Here is a 13,727-nt window from a genome sequence, read left to right as displayed (position 1 = left end):
TAATACTTTGAATTACGAGTATAAACACATTATCAAATTCAAAAATAATTTACTTTTTTAAATGTATATTGATGTTCTCCTTTGGGCGAAACATCAAAATACAACTTTAACCGTAATGATGTTTAAAAGTACATTTAACACAAATTGATAATATTTAATGCATCAATTAATAATACTTACTATCTTAGGATAAATAAATAAAATTAACGATACATCAAAATTATATCTTTAATGTTTATCGGTTATATGAATAAACAATCAACCTTTGGGTGATTCGCAAATGTCTTATAACCAAAAACTTTAATTTACCCATAATTGTTAGATCAGTTATAAGCATCAAGATTAATGGGTAATTAATTTAAATTTAATCTTTATTTTAAAATTAATTTCATAAAGATTCGACCACTTTGGTGATTAACGAATCTTACATATATAATTTCAAAAATAAATAAATTAAAATAATAATTTTTTTAAAAAAATTTAAGTCAGTGTATAAAATTGGGTACAAATGTTTGAAACCCAATGAACGGATTGACCAAAATTTCAACAGCTTTGGTAGTCTTAGTTACTTCCAAAGTTTCTTTTCAATTGTTATAAGAAATCTGCATTTAAGAATAAAAATTGCAGAAAAAACATGCTTCATTCAAATTTAATCATAAAAGAAAAAACAACCAAAAGAAAAAAAATTAACAGATAATTGTGTCTTTCTCGTGCATATTATGTAGTTACAGTAATACACATTTCATGTGATAGACTAAAATATAACAAATTCCTTAAAAAGCGAAAAAACAGTTATAAGCATTAGACATTCAAAATCCTTCAGTAAATCCCATTTTTTTAATTTTATTTTAAAAAATTCTTTCAACATAAGCGTTACTACTAGTACGTAATAATGTATTTCTATGAACAAATCTCTCAGTACGTTATGAGATCCATCAATTTCTACGTAATCGTGCATCATTCTGGAATTACAAAAATTATAAAAATATAGTAATTTCTACCTTTTCAATGACAAACTTTTACCATTTTCAGATTGTACTTAAACAAAAGAAACTATGCTATTTTAAGATTTCTTTTATACCTTGACTAATGGGTACCCATCAAATTTCGCTATTCGTGACATTTCTAACAAACATAATTAAAATTCACAAGATTTGCAGAAACATTAATTTTGATGGAAAATCATTAATTCTTAAATCTTGCTCTGATACCACATATAAGGATTTAAACAGATTGTATAACCTAAACAATCTAATATATAATCCTACCAATTATTCAAGATCGTGGAACTACATGATTTTCACATAATCAAAAAAATTATAATAGTTCAGTAAAACATTACTTAACTGAATTTTCCATAGTCTTCTTGTTGATTAAGATTAGCGGAAGCACAAAATAGAAGTATTGTTTCTCTCTCTTTACCTTACATTTCAGAATAATATTTGATAGAACTTATTCTTCTTTTGGCAAAGAGAGACCCCTTTTATAATACAAGGAATAGACAGTTATGTTTTCACGTTCCATCAACGTGATTTGTAGATATAATAATTATCCCACTAACAGTCAGTAATTATCCCACTAGATTAGTTAGTAGTTTTAATTCTACTAGGTAACTTCTCATATAAATTTAGGTTTTAACTTATTCAATTATTATCAAAATAAATTAATTATATGGGTCATAGAAACTTACATAAAACACTACTAAGATTGCAACAAACAATAGGCCAGAACTCATAATTTAAAACTATAACGAGTTCAATACTACGAACTGTAATGATTCAACTCGTTAGAATTTAATTCAAAATCTGCCAATATGTGATCTTTTTTTTTTATGTGTGTGTGTGTCTGCGTGACAGGAGGGGGAGGGGGGGGGGGGGGGGACTTGTGGATCAAAGTACTCGTAGGAAGTGTGGAAAATTGCCAAGTCAAGTTGCCCTGTGAAGAAGCTCAAGGAATAGAAAAATTTAGTCAAGTTGAATAATCAAGTCATTTATACCTAGTGGGGCTGTAGAAAGCTCAAATCTACTATTAGGTGATGGAACAACAAATTAAATGGTTTATTCCAAGTATTATTAAGGAAAATAAACAGTGACAATGTGGTACGATCCTTTCTGAGACTCCGCACATAACGGACGATTTAGTCCACTTGACTGCTTTTTTTTAATGGACAACTGTGCGAATTTGAATAACATTACCTTCCTGTTAGGAGCAAGAAGTCTTATTTTCTCCCTTGGTCCCTAACCGAGATTTAACTTAATTAATTGAAGGTAATTTTAGACGTGTATAAGAATTTGTAAATAATATGTAATTTAGGCATTTCTTTATAAAAGTAACATGGAAATATGACGTTTATTAATACAACGTCTTAGAATATTCTGTTACCTTGTGTGTGAATTGTGGTTTGCTAATTTAGTAAGATTATTTAAGTGCAACTCAGTTAACCTTTAGTTCTCTCACAAAAGTTCAAAGAACTATTGCTAAAACTTTCAGTGTTGATAAAAATTAGACCCCTTTTTTCTAGAAGAAGATGATGGGAACGTGAAGTCTACTTATTTTACGCTAGAACTCATAGCAAGGGAAATTACAAGTTAAATTGCTCGGACTCTCCAAGAAGTTACCGCACCTGTATCGAATTCTTCAAAAATACACTATTTTTGAAGGATCCAATACGCACCCATCGGCATGTTTGAAGAGTACAAGAAACATAGATTAGTAGACAAATTGCTAACAACAATAATAAGTAGGTACTAAAAGGTATAATGGATGGTAAAATTTAACAATTTCTAATATAGAACAGCTTACGCATGTTTGGTACTCTCAATTATTCCTTGTGTTAATTACCAAACTATATTTGTCTCAAAATTTGTTCCTTTGTTTTTGGTGGTTGAGTGATTTAAAATTTTCTTCCTAAACCAGAGGCTTCCATCAAATTGTTTCTTATGTATTTCCTTCGTCTCAATTTACGCGATACTCTTTTCTTGATAGTTAATCGGAAAAAAAATATATATATTTATGCTTATGAGATATTTATAATCACAAAAATATCTATTTTCTATTTTAATCACGAGTTTTAAAATCTTCATTTCTTTTATAAATTTTAGACACAATTAAATACAATCACATAATTTGACACTAAAAGAGCATACTCAAGAAGAAGACCAAGGAATAAAGAAAGTGTTAATAGTATAATTTTATCAAGTAGCTAGAATGTCAAGAGAAGCACGTCATGGAGTACAAGTATATAACGATGTAATCTTTGTCGCATATGAACAAAAATTTGAAAAGTTCAAATCTAGGAATGTGATGGAGTCAGAATTGTACTGTACTAAAATAAATAGAGTTCTAAAGGGTCATAATTTGAAATAACAATTTAAAACAACAGTGAAATCTAGGAAAAACAAAAGGGACGTATCATCCAATAGCCAATGATTTGCATCAATTTTAATAGTAATTGTGAAGTTCGACAATATAATAGGGAAGCGAATCAAGTCGCAGATATTTAGCTAAATGGAGTATTACAAAGTATAACATATTGATATCAAGAAAAACAAGAGGCAAAACAAGAGGCCCTACATTTTCTCTTTTATTATTCATATCACTACATATTAATTAGATATGCTATAATTAATTGAAATTGAGTTGATACTTTGGCCTCTGATCAGGATTAAAAAGTCCAAAATGTTGCTCACTAGGTTTTCCCATCTTTTGATTTTCATCAAACATGGCGAACAAATAAGTTTCTATCATCCTTCCAGGTTTCTTTAGGGTACCAGCCCCTCCTTTTATATGATTAATCAAATTCGAATAATAAGTTTGTGCATTTTCTATTGTTGCAGCAGGGTGTCCGCTAGAAGGCCAGCCACTTTCCGATACAATAATCTCAATATTTTGTCCTCCGAGTTTCTCTGTAGCATAATACATAGAATCCAAAAGGGCATCAAAAAGATTTTGATATCCTGCTGAATTTTTTTCTTGTTGGTTGAACAGTGCATAAGAAAGCGGAACGTTACTGTCTTCAGTATGGCCAAAATAAGGGTAAATATTGGCTAAGAGTGGAAGGTTATTTCGTGCTAGAAATCCGATTATGGGACTAATGAAGCTTTTGTATTCTTCACGAAAAATACTATCTCTGGGTGGATAGGTATTCGTCAAGAGCCCTGAATATGTCGCAGTTGAAACCTTGATTTGATCTTGCAATCCCGTTGCTGATAATGCGTTGTAAACATTTTCCATTGCTTGACTAACAAATCGCACATATTGAGCAGTCTCTGTACCGGGATCGACTTCATTTCCAACAGCTATATATTTAAATTTAACATCTGGGAAATGCCTTTGTATATTATCTTGAACCCAACCATTGGCAGTTGAAGGATTGGTTAGGGCTTCAAGATCTTGATTTGGGACATCAAGAATTATTTCAATGTTACTTCCTTTGAGAGCACTGAAGACCTTTACATCTGGGAAGTAAATTCTCATTTTCTTGATCCCATTAGCATTGTATAGCTTTATGACATCCTGCTCTGATGGTAAATTGTTTGCAATTTTTCCATAGCATACTCCAACAGATTGGGCTCCTACATTATGTCGGAAAAAACATCAAAATAATAATCACAATAACAACGCCTCAATGAAAACAATTTGGTATTGGTTATAATATGAATCTTTACGGATCATGTTTCTCTAAATTCTCTTAGGCGAACATTAAACACAATAAAATTAAACATAAAAAGAATTACTAGAAATTCTCTACACTTCCTAGTGACATGTCGTCAAAACAATAATTTGGAAAAAACAATTTAGTATGGTTGGTTAATAGATCCATAAATAACTTATGTTTTAGTTGGAAGGATCATTTGTAAATGTCACCATCAGGTGAGGCGATTAAACCTATTTTTTATGTCCTCATCAACAGGACCTACTGCGCTCTCCTTGAATAAAATACGTAGTGTTTCTTATAAGTTAAAAAAAAATATGCATGATACAAAGTTGGGAAGGGTGGAGGTGCACTTTTCAGGCATCAAATTTATCTGAACCAGTATGTGCACATGATGACGAATAATAATGCCACATTCATGCATGATGATAAATAGTACTTTTCTGATGCTAAGCATAAATTTATGTATAAAACATTACTAAAGTTGCAACAAACAACAGGCTAGGATTCATAAATTTAAAAACATAATGAGTTAAATACTAAGAACTTTAAAGATTGAGCCCGGAGAATTTAAATTCAGAATCCACCTAAATAACATGTGGGTGTGTCCGCTAAATAACATGTGGTGTGTGTGTGAGAGAGACTATACCTATCATTTGGATTAAGAGCCCAACAAGTAAAAGAGTAGCTGCAGGAAAACTTAAAAAGCCCATAGCAAATTGGAAATGAGAAATAAGTGTAAAAGAAAAAGCAAAAAAATATTTGAGGTGAAATTGTGTGTTAAGGGAACATCAAAATGGCTTCTTATATAGACAATAACAAGGAGACCAAGAAGGGCAGTGTGGAAAATTGCCAAGTCAAGTTGCCCTGTGAAGAAGTTCAAGTAATAGTTAAATTTAAATCAACAATTAACCAAGTCATTTATACATAGTCTAGTAAGGATGCATAGTCTAGTAAGGATGCAGAAAAGTCAAATCTAGTGGTAGGTGATGGGAAAAATGGTTTATTCCATTTAATATAAGGAAAAAGGACAACCATTGAGTTTTTTCTTTGGAAGAGCAAATGCAAATATACATCCTTAAATTGTATAGGGAAAGTCATAGCAATACTTTTTAGATTGCAATTAATAACAACTTTAGAAATAAAAAAGATAAAATAAAAAATAATTTTTAAAAAATAAAAAACCCATCCTTTAAAGAAAAAAAAAATTCCCTCACCTCCATATCTTCTTTCTTTTATTTCCTTGCTAATTTGTTATACGATTCCACAATTCTCTCTCCCTCTTATTCTATTCACGATTCTTTCTCCATTTTCTTGCTCCATTTTGTTCTATACTTCTTCCACATATATATTTCCTCAAAATTAATTGAAATCCTCCATAGAAAAAATACAATAATTAATATGTGGTAATCTTCTCTCCATGAATTTCGATCTCCTCATAAATTTCTTTCAATTCTTAGCAATTTCTTCATCATACAAATTATAGTAACCTTATTTTCTCATTGTTTTTTAAAATATCGATTAAGAAATTTTTCATAGATATAAAATCTTTGATTCAAAGAGATAAGGAATGAGTATATAAACTGATCATAACGCCTAGATTGAGTATTGTAATCCATAGATACCAGTTTATATATTTATTTCATACAAATGTGATTTTTTGTATATAATGTTGATATATAATATGGTTTACACTTGGTTGAAAAAAATAAATAAAATATAACACACATAAAGATATTCTGTATGTAAAGGGTAAAAACCTAGTTTTCAAATAAATTCACATAAAAATTACAAAAAATTTTATTATTGTTTTAATATGAGTTGCATACATTGAGTCCCCGATCAAAAATATCATTTAGTAAATGAGATGAATATATAAACTGATTTCAATATAATTTGTTATATCATTCCTCATTAGCAGATTTTGTATCATTTTCATAGACTAAACTTTATAAGATTTTATATTATTTTTATAAATCAAAATCAAAGAACTCAGTGATGAGATGAAATTGAAATTAAATTTAATTAAGGAAAGGAATGTATTAATGGAAAAGAATTTTCAATCAATAAAGAAAATAAAGAACTCATGTTTACTTGGAAAAGTAAATTAATGTGACTTTTATGAAAAAGACAAGAAAGTTGTATAAATGAAGATAATTTATTAACCAGATATTACTCCTCTAATAACTATCGGTAATTGAGGTAAATGGGAAAGGATAAACACAAATATTTATGAGTGGTTTAATTAATATATACCTATTAAACAATTTTAACAAAAAAAATATTTTTAAATAAAAACTGCTACAACTTATAATTAAAAGCATAATTTAGTAATTACAAAAAAAGTAGTGTTATCAGTTGCAATAAATAATCTAATAAGTACATAAATCATCATAGATCTGCATTAAATCTACCTCTATCGATCACTTACATGCTATGAAGTATAATCGAGCATCAACTTTCAAATCCCTGGTAAGTCAAAACTCTTTCGTAGATCTAAGCTTTAGTGGGTTGAACCTCTGTTGGGATTGATACCACCACCATTACCATAATATCTAAAGAAAATGTTAACTTTGTGCGTTGAAGGTGAATATATAATTATGTCGAATCATCTGCTTACCTTGTCAATCTTCAGACGCTAACTTTGAAGTCCTAGATACTCTAACCTCTCCTCATCACTAGATTTGACAATCTAAAGTACCTCTAAATTTGTGTGTGATCTTCTATAAACTTTGTAGCTGATAATTAGTAACTAGTATAAATGAGTCCAGATTTTATACCATCTGTAACACCTAAAATTCCCGCAGATGCATGGTATACATAACCAAATGAAATTAATTCAGGCTTTACTAAATTCACCAGTAACTAGTCACTGTTAACTAGTCAAGTTGTAGCCTATGGCAGTGGTCCATCTCCTCTTTAAATAGTTGATGTACTCTGCCTTATCTTCATTTGTGGAATGCCTTGTTTGTCTAGATCGATAATTGTTCTGCTTGTGCTTGAAATTTCCTGAAAATTATTGAATTCATAGTTACCTGCAACGTAAAAACCTAAGTTAGTTAAAAAATCAGCAAGAGTTATTTTTCTCCCTTAAGGAGTGTTGTACTCTTGTCGAGTAAACATTTATCATATTCCTAATGAGGTTGACCTCCACTGTCAAACTCCAAGGACTTTTCCACACTCCATTAATCATTTTGACTATTGCAAATGAATCAGATTCCACAATTATATTGAAAATTTGATTATCTACATTAATGCAACCCAGCTCTTATAGCAATGACTTTAGCAATCAGGTTTATGAAATTTGGAATAAAGAAACCTTTGGCATACACAAGATCACCTTTATGATTTCTTATAGAAAATGCTGCTCAATTTGGGCCTAAATTAACTCTAAAATCCCCATCATGTTGCATTTCTGCCACCCCTTAGGTGAGGGATACCCTTTTATCCATTTAGTTAAGAATCTAGGTCTGAATACATCAAGAATACCAACAACTTGAAGCCAAATAGATAGTAACTGGTCATAACCAAGCTTCTTTTTGAGAATTTTCTGAATCAAACTATTAATATTCCAAATAACATTGGATACAAAATATAAGCCTCCATGAACTACTGCATTTCTTCTTTTCCATAAAAATTACAAAATGAATGTCTGAAAAACCGAAAAAATGAATCTTTGCCTTGTATTACCATTAGTTTCCCACCACTTCTTCATTAATTATTTAATTTGAATCGAGGGTTTCAGAAGACCTACAATATTAAAGTAATAACTCCAAACAGAAACAACCACTTCACCTTTTAGAAAAGGGTGCTCCATGATTTCTCTATATGGTGAAACACAACATGAATAAAGTTGAGACAAATTAGGATTCCAATTAGCTAAAGCAAAGGCTACAGGAATCCTATTTGTCTAAACTCTCCAACCAAAGAAAGAAATTTTGAAAAAAAAAAATCTTTTACCTTAATCTTCTAAGAATCATTAAAATCTTCTCTTTTTTTAATTCCTTAGTTCTTCCCAAGTATTTTTAACAGAGAACTTACCAGAACTAGATTTGAACCACCAGTGTCTGTCACCTTCTTTAGGCTGTCTCACCATCCTTAAATGTAATATTGCATGCTCAACAACATTATCTAGTAACTGATATTACATATTCTCATAATCCCAGTCAGAGCCCAGCATGAATTCCTCAATGTCTATCATAGGGCAACATGATTGTGCCTCTGTCTGGTGTTTGAATAGAGGACTAAGTTGAATCTAATTATCTTAGCAAACTGAATACTACCACCTTTAGGTTCCCACCACAAGAATTTCTCCACTAAGAAGAATTGAGTAACTTTGTCAATTGAGAATTTTTTTTGGACGCATAATTAGTTTCTCACAACTTGAACTTTATTATTGAAAAGTAAGAATCTCCTTAGATCTTATAATTCTTACACACAATTTTTCTTGCATTCACACTCTAGCAACTCTCTGTGTTGTGCTCTCTTTTATTTCTCACTTGATCACATTATTTTAAAAAAAATGGGATTAGGGGAAGGAAAAGGTGAAGGACATTATAAGATAGAAAATCAAATAATCTCCAACAAAATTAAAGTATAGGTAACCAATCAATGGAGCTACTAAGATTTTACCTCACTTGATCACTCATCTTTTTATTTTCCAACTTGCTTGGTTAACAATTTAAATGACCACCTTTATTTATAGGTGGTAATGAACGAATCTATTAAAGAGTATTAAGTACTTTACTCTAGAATTTTTCTTCAGCTATTTATTTCTAAACTATCCTTTCTAGACTTTCCTCTCTAGAACACTCATTCTAGAGATCTTTCTTTAATCTTTTACTATTCTTGAATATTCTAGAGTCTTTTTTGATACTAGAACAAAATGCATCTATAGCTACGAAATTTAAGCTATGATTTTAGAAAATATAGCTATTAACTAGTAATAGTCATAAGATTTTGTATTCCGTAGCTATTTACAAATTCTTGAAATTTTTTAGCCACAAAAATTAAACTAACAAAGTTAATTCTTCATTTTTGCTACAATTACTAGCAATTGTAAGAATAATTATCTAAATAGCTACAACTTTATTGCTACACTAAAATTTTATAGGTCATAATATTTTTTTGCCACGTGATATAAGTTACTGTAGCAATAGTGAGTTTTTAGCCACAGTAGAATATTTAAAATAAAATATTATAGCTAAATGATTTTGTTGTTTCAAGTTATAAAAAATTGTAGCAATAATTAAATGATTTAGCCATAACTTATTTGCTATAGTATAATTTCATAGCTAATTATTATCTTTTGCTACGAGTTGAAACTTATTGTAGTAATCGTAACCTTTTAACCATAATAAATTATTTAGAATAAAATATTATGGCTAAATATATATTTTTGCGTCGTTGCAAGAAAAAATGTAATAGTTAATGATATAGCCATAAAGTTTTGCAGAGTAAAATTACATAGCTAATTATTAATTATTACAATGTGTTAAAACTTATAATAGCAATAGTGACCATTTAGCTATGAAAAATATTATTTAAATTAAAATATTATAGCTAATAAATATTTTGTCTTTGAATACCAAAAAACTATGACAATAGTTGGCTTAATAATTGTTATATTTTCTTAATTTTTAAATAATGATATTTTTAATTTTGATACAACTTTTAAAAATTAACCATTCCTAAAAAAATTATAGAAATTACTCTTGGTAAATACCTACAAAAGGATGTAACTCTTTAGTAATTTTTTAGTTATGTAAAATTGTCTTCGATTAAAGAATGATAAAATTGGAAGAACATTATTAATGACTTCTTGATTATCTAGAACACCACTCATTTAGAAACAAAATAATATTTTTAAAACACCACTTATTTGAAATGGGGGGTTTAATTATTTATCATGACGAAATGATTTGGCCACAAATTTGATATTTTTATGAATTCTTTTAGCTAGTAATTAATTTTTACCACGAGTTAAAATTTTTTATAGTAATATTAATTAACTTAGTGTAATTAGAGTTGTTAATCGTCCAATTAAATTCAATACTACAGGTTTACTTGTGAATTTTAAATATAATTTCAATAAATAGGAACTTGTAATTAATTTTTATTAGCTAATTATGTTGAACTTAAATATAATTTCACCAAGCCTTACTGAAGCTTAATCATGATAAGTTCTTTTAGAATTGTTCCTTGACTCAAACTTGATCACCAAAATAAGTCACTTTAATATGATTTAAGGTATTAATTATTCGATTTAATTCAATTTACACCTTGTAAATCTTAAATATAACTTATTTGATTATGTTTATTTCAATTCACTGATCAGATGAGATTTTAGAAAAACTTTAATAAGTATCATTAAAACTTTATTCCGTTAAAATATTCTCAGAGTTATTATTTGACTTGCACGTGATGTTTGAGACAGTACTTATACAAATTTAGTAACATTAAAGATGTTAGTCATTCGACTTGATTTAGGTTTATATGATCTTACTTTTAACTTTCAAATATATATATATATATATATATATTCAAAAATCGATTAAATTTCAAATGATAAAATTAAAATACAAAAAAGGTAATATATCTACTTATGACCTCAAACTTCAACTAATTTCTTAAACACATCAAGTAAAAATTTTATCTTATTGCAACATATTATTTGTGAATGTTAATTGTACTTTTGCTAAAAAAAATTGTACAATCAAACTTTTTTCTAAAAAGTTGTAAAGAAAGTTATGCATACTTAATACTTTATTGTTTTAAAATAAGTGTATAAAAACTTCAATAATTGCAGATATATTATATACCTTTATATTTGAATCCACGCGATGAAAAAATATTATTAAGGAACCATAATAATTATAAATGTTATATGACTCTTCTTAATATATTAAATTTATACTTATTTATGTGGTTTTAATTTATAGAAAATTAATTTGCATTGTAATATCTGTACATTATTTATCTTCCCTTCTCTCTACTTTGTAATTTTATCATACATAATATATAAATGAAAAAGGATCAGAAATACCCTTAAAGTATTGGAATTGGTTCAAGAATACCCTTCGTTTACCTATCGGGCCAACAATACCCTCCCATCAATCTTTTTGGGTCAAATATACCCTTATAACTAACAGGATTTTTTAAAAATATAATTAAAAATTCTATTAAACACGTAACAACTTTCTATTGGTTGTAAATTAAATTAATTAAAATATTAAATTAAATTTGGATTCAATTAAAATGCCCGATCCAAAATATTAAATCGCCCCAACCTGTTTTGAGAGCTAAACCTAATTTTGCCACCAAACTACTGAACTTGGCAAACTCATGTTTGCACAATTCTCTGAACTTGTCATGAGTATTTAGTGATTGAATTTACTCGTCGATAAGATATGATATTTTTTTGTGTCACTAAACATGCAGCTTGCGCGAAAGAATCTTCAGCATACTGTGGAAGAAATGCAAAACAATCGATGTGTGTATGAGGTGACTCAAAAGCCTAGCACATGAATAGAAGTACACAATTAGATAGTACACGCTATATATCCAACTGCACTTCAGTGTCTGTCTTCTCCTTGTTCAGAAGGAAATAAACTCTAGGATCCACTTTTGAAGTTTCATACCATGAACTAACAACATTCTCTACTGTTTCAACATCGAATGTGAAAAATTCTTTCCAGTCATCTTCAGCGCCATATTTTTCAGACTACAAAAGGAGAACCAAGCCTAGTACATCTCATGCGGAAACTTCCTGGAAAGACATTTTTCAAAAATTAGATTTAGGGCTATATCACACAGCTGATGATGCAACAAGTATCTTGTAAAGAATACAAAGTATTGGTTTCTTTTGGATTAGCAGAAACAATTATTGGAAAACTTTGTCCTCTTTTCCTTAATACCTTGAAAGCGTCTCCATCGGTTCGATCATCTCCAACACATATTGGAAGGAGATTATCTGAATTTCCAAATCCAAGATTTTCTAATAAATATTCCAATGCATGACCTTTGTCCCACGCAATATTTGGTCGTATCTCATACACCTTTTTTTTGTTGATATAAGAAAGTTTTGGTATTCTTTTAAGATAACAAAAATGACATTCTCAAGTGTGCCAACGTCCTTTGAATGAACATTCCTAAAGTGTACAAAAATGCAGAATTTGTTATCTTCAATAATGACGCCTTTAGTACCTTTAGTTCTCTTGCTCAACAAATTAAGAACCTTATCTTTTTCAGGCAAAAACTTTTTTCGCAGATTGGTAACAACACAACTTTATTATCCATTTAATTAGGATATGTATACTTTAAAGAATTCAATGGAGCTTCAATATTTAGCCCATGACTTCCAACATAATAAATATTCTTCAATTGTACAAAATCTTGTACCCTTTCTCATCTTCGTCCACTAATAATTGTTTTAGGAAATCGATCAGTAACTTCACCTAGCACCATTCTCAACTTATCGGTCATAAAAGCTTCTTCAGGATTGGGCACAATATTAAAAAATTGTCATCATAATCCAAAAAAATTACAATTTTTTCCCTTTTACTATACTTTTCATCTCTTCAAATTTATTCAATGCATAGGGATGCTCCACCAGCCAAGAAGTATACTCAACTGAGAACTCATTTTGATCACCTTCAGTGGATGAGAGTCTTGCTAAGCCCATATATATTAACCTTTATTTTTACGAGAAAGGTTACATTATAATGGGTTGCCTTCGAATTTCTCCGGGAGAAGGAATCCTAGCTTTGATTATGGTTTCAAAGGTGTTAAAATCGTAATGGCCTCGTATTATTCTGAACTACAATTCCTTGAGAATCTAGTGACTAACCATGTAGAAAGTACTGAACAACTCAACCAAGATGTCAACTCATTAGGTTTAATCTACACTGGATTTTGTACTAGCAGTGGCTTGGTAGACAGTTGGCCTCCGAATCAAATTTGGAAGACTAAATTTTACAAAATTTATTTGCTTTATTTGGATAGATAACTCTCCATGGTGCATCTTTGATAGAGGACAATCTCAAGAGAATTAGGTTTGGTGGTGAAATTAGGT

At 29.4% G+C, this 13,727-nt stretch overlaps 1 protein-coding gene across 1 annotated transcript; it reads right to left on the bottom strand.

Annotated features, from left to right (window-relative positions):
• Positions 1-3,414: 3,414 nt before the first annotated feature.
• On the bottom strand, positions 3,415-5,547 carry LOC107854898 (glucan endo-1,3-beta-glucosidase A). Its single transcript, XM_016699898.2, has 2 exons — positions 5,304-5,547; positions 3,415-4,574 (listed from the first exon to the last, which is right to left on the bottom strand). The coding sequence occupies exons 1-2, from the start codon at positions 5,365-5,367 to the stop codon at positions 3,625-3,627; spliced, it is 1,014 nt and encodes a 337-aa protein (XP_016555384.2). The 5' UTR covers positions 5,368-5,547; the 3' UTR covers positions 3,415-3,624.
• Between the last annotated feature and the right edge of the window lie 8,180 nt (positions 5,548-13,727).

The sequence above is a fragment of the Capsicum annuum genome, chromosome 1 (assembly GCF_002878395.1).
Source record: "Capsicum annuum cultivar UCD-10X-F1 chromosome 1, UCD10Xv1.1, whole genome shotgun sequence".
Lineage (NCBI taxonomy): Eukaryota > Viridiplantae > Streptophyta > Magnoliopsida > Solanales > Solanaceae > Capsicum > Capsicum annuum.
Note: the sequence above shows the minus strand (reverse complement) of the source record. Positions and strands in the feature narration are given on the sequence as shown.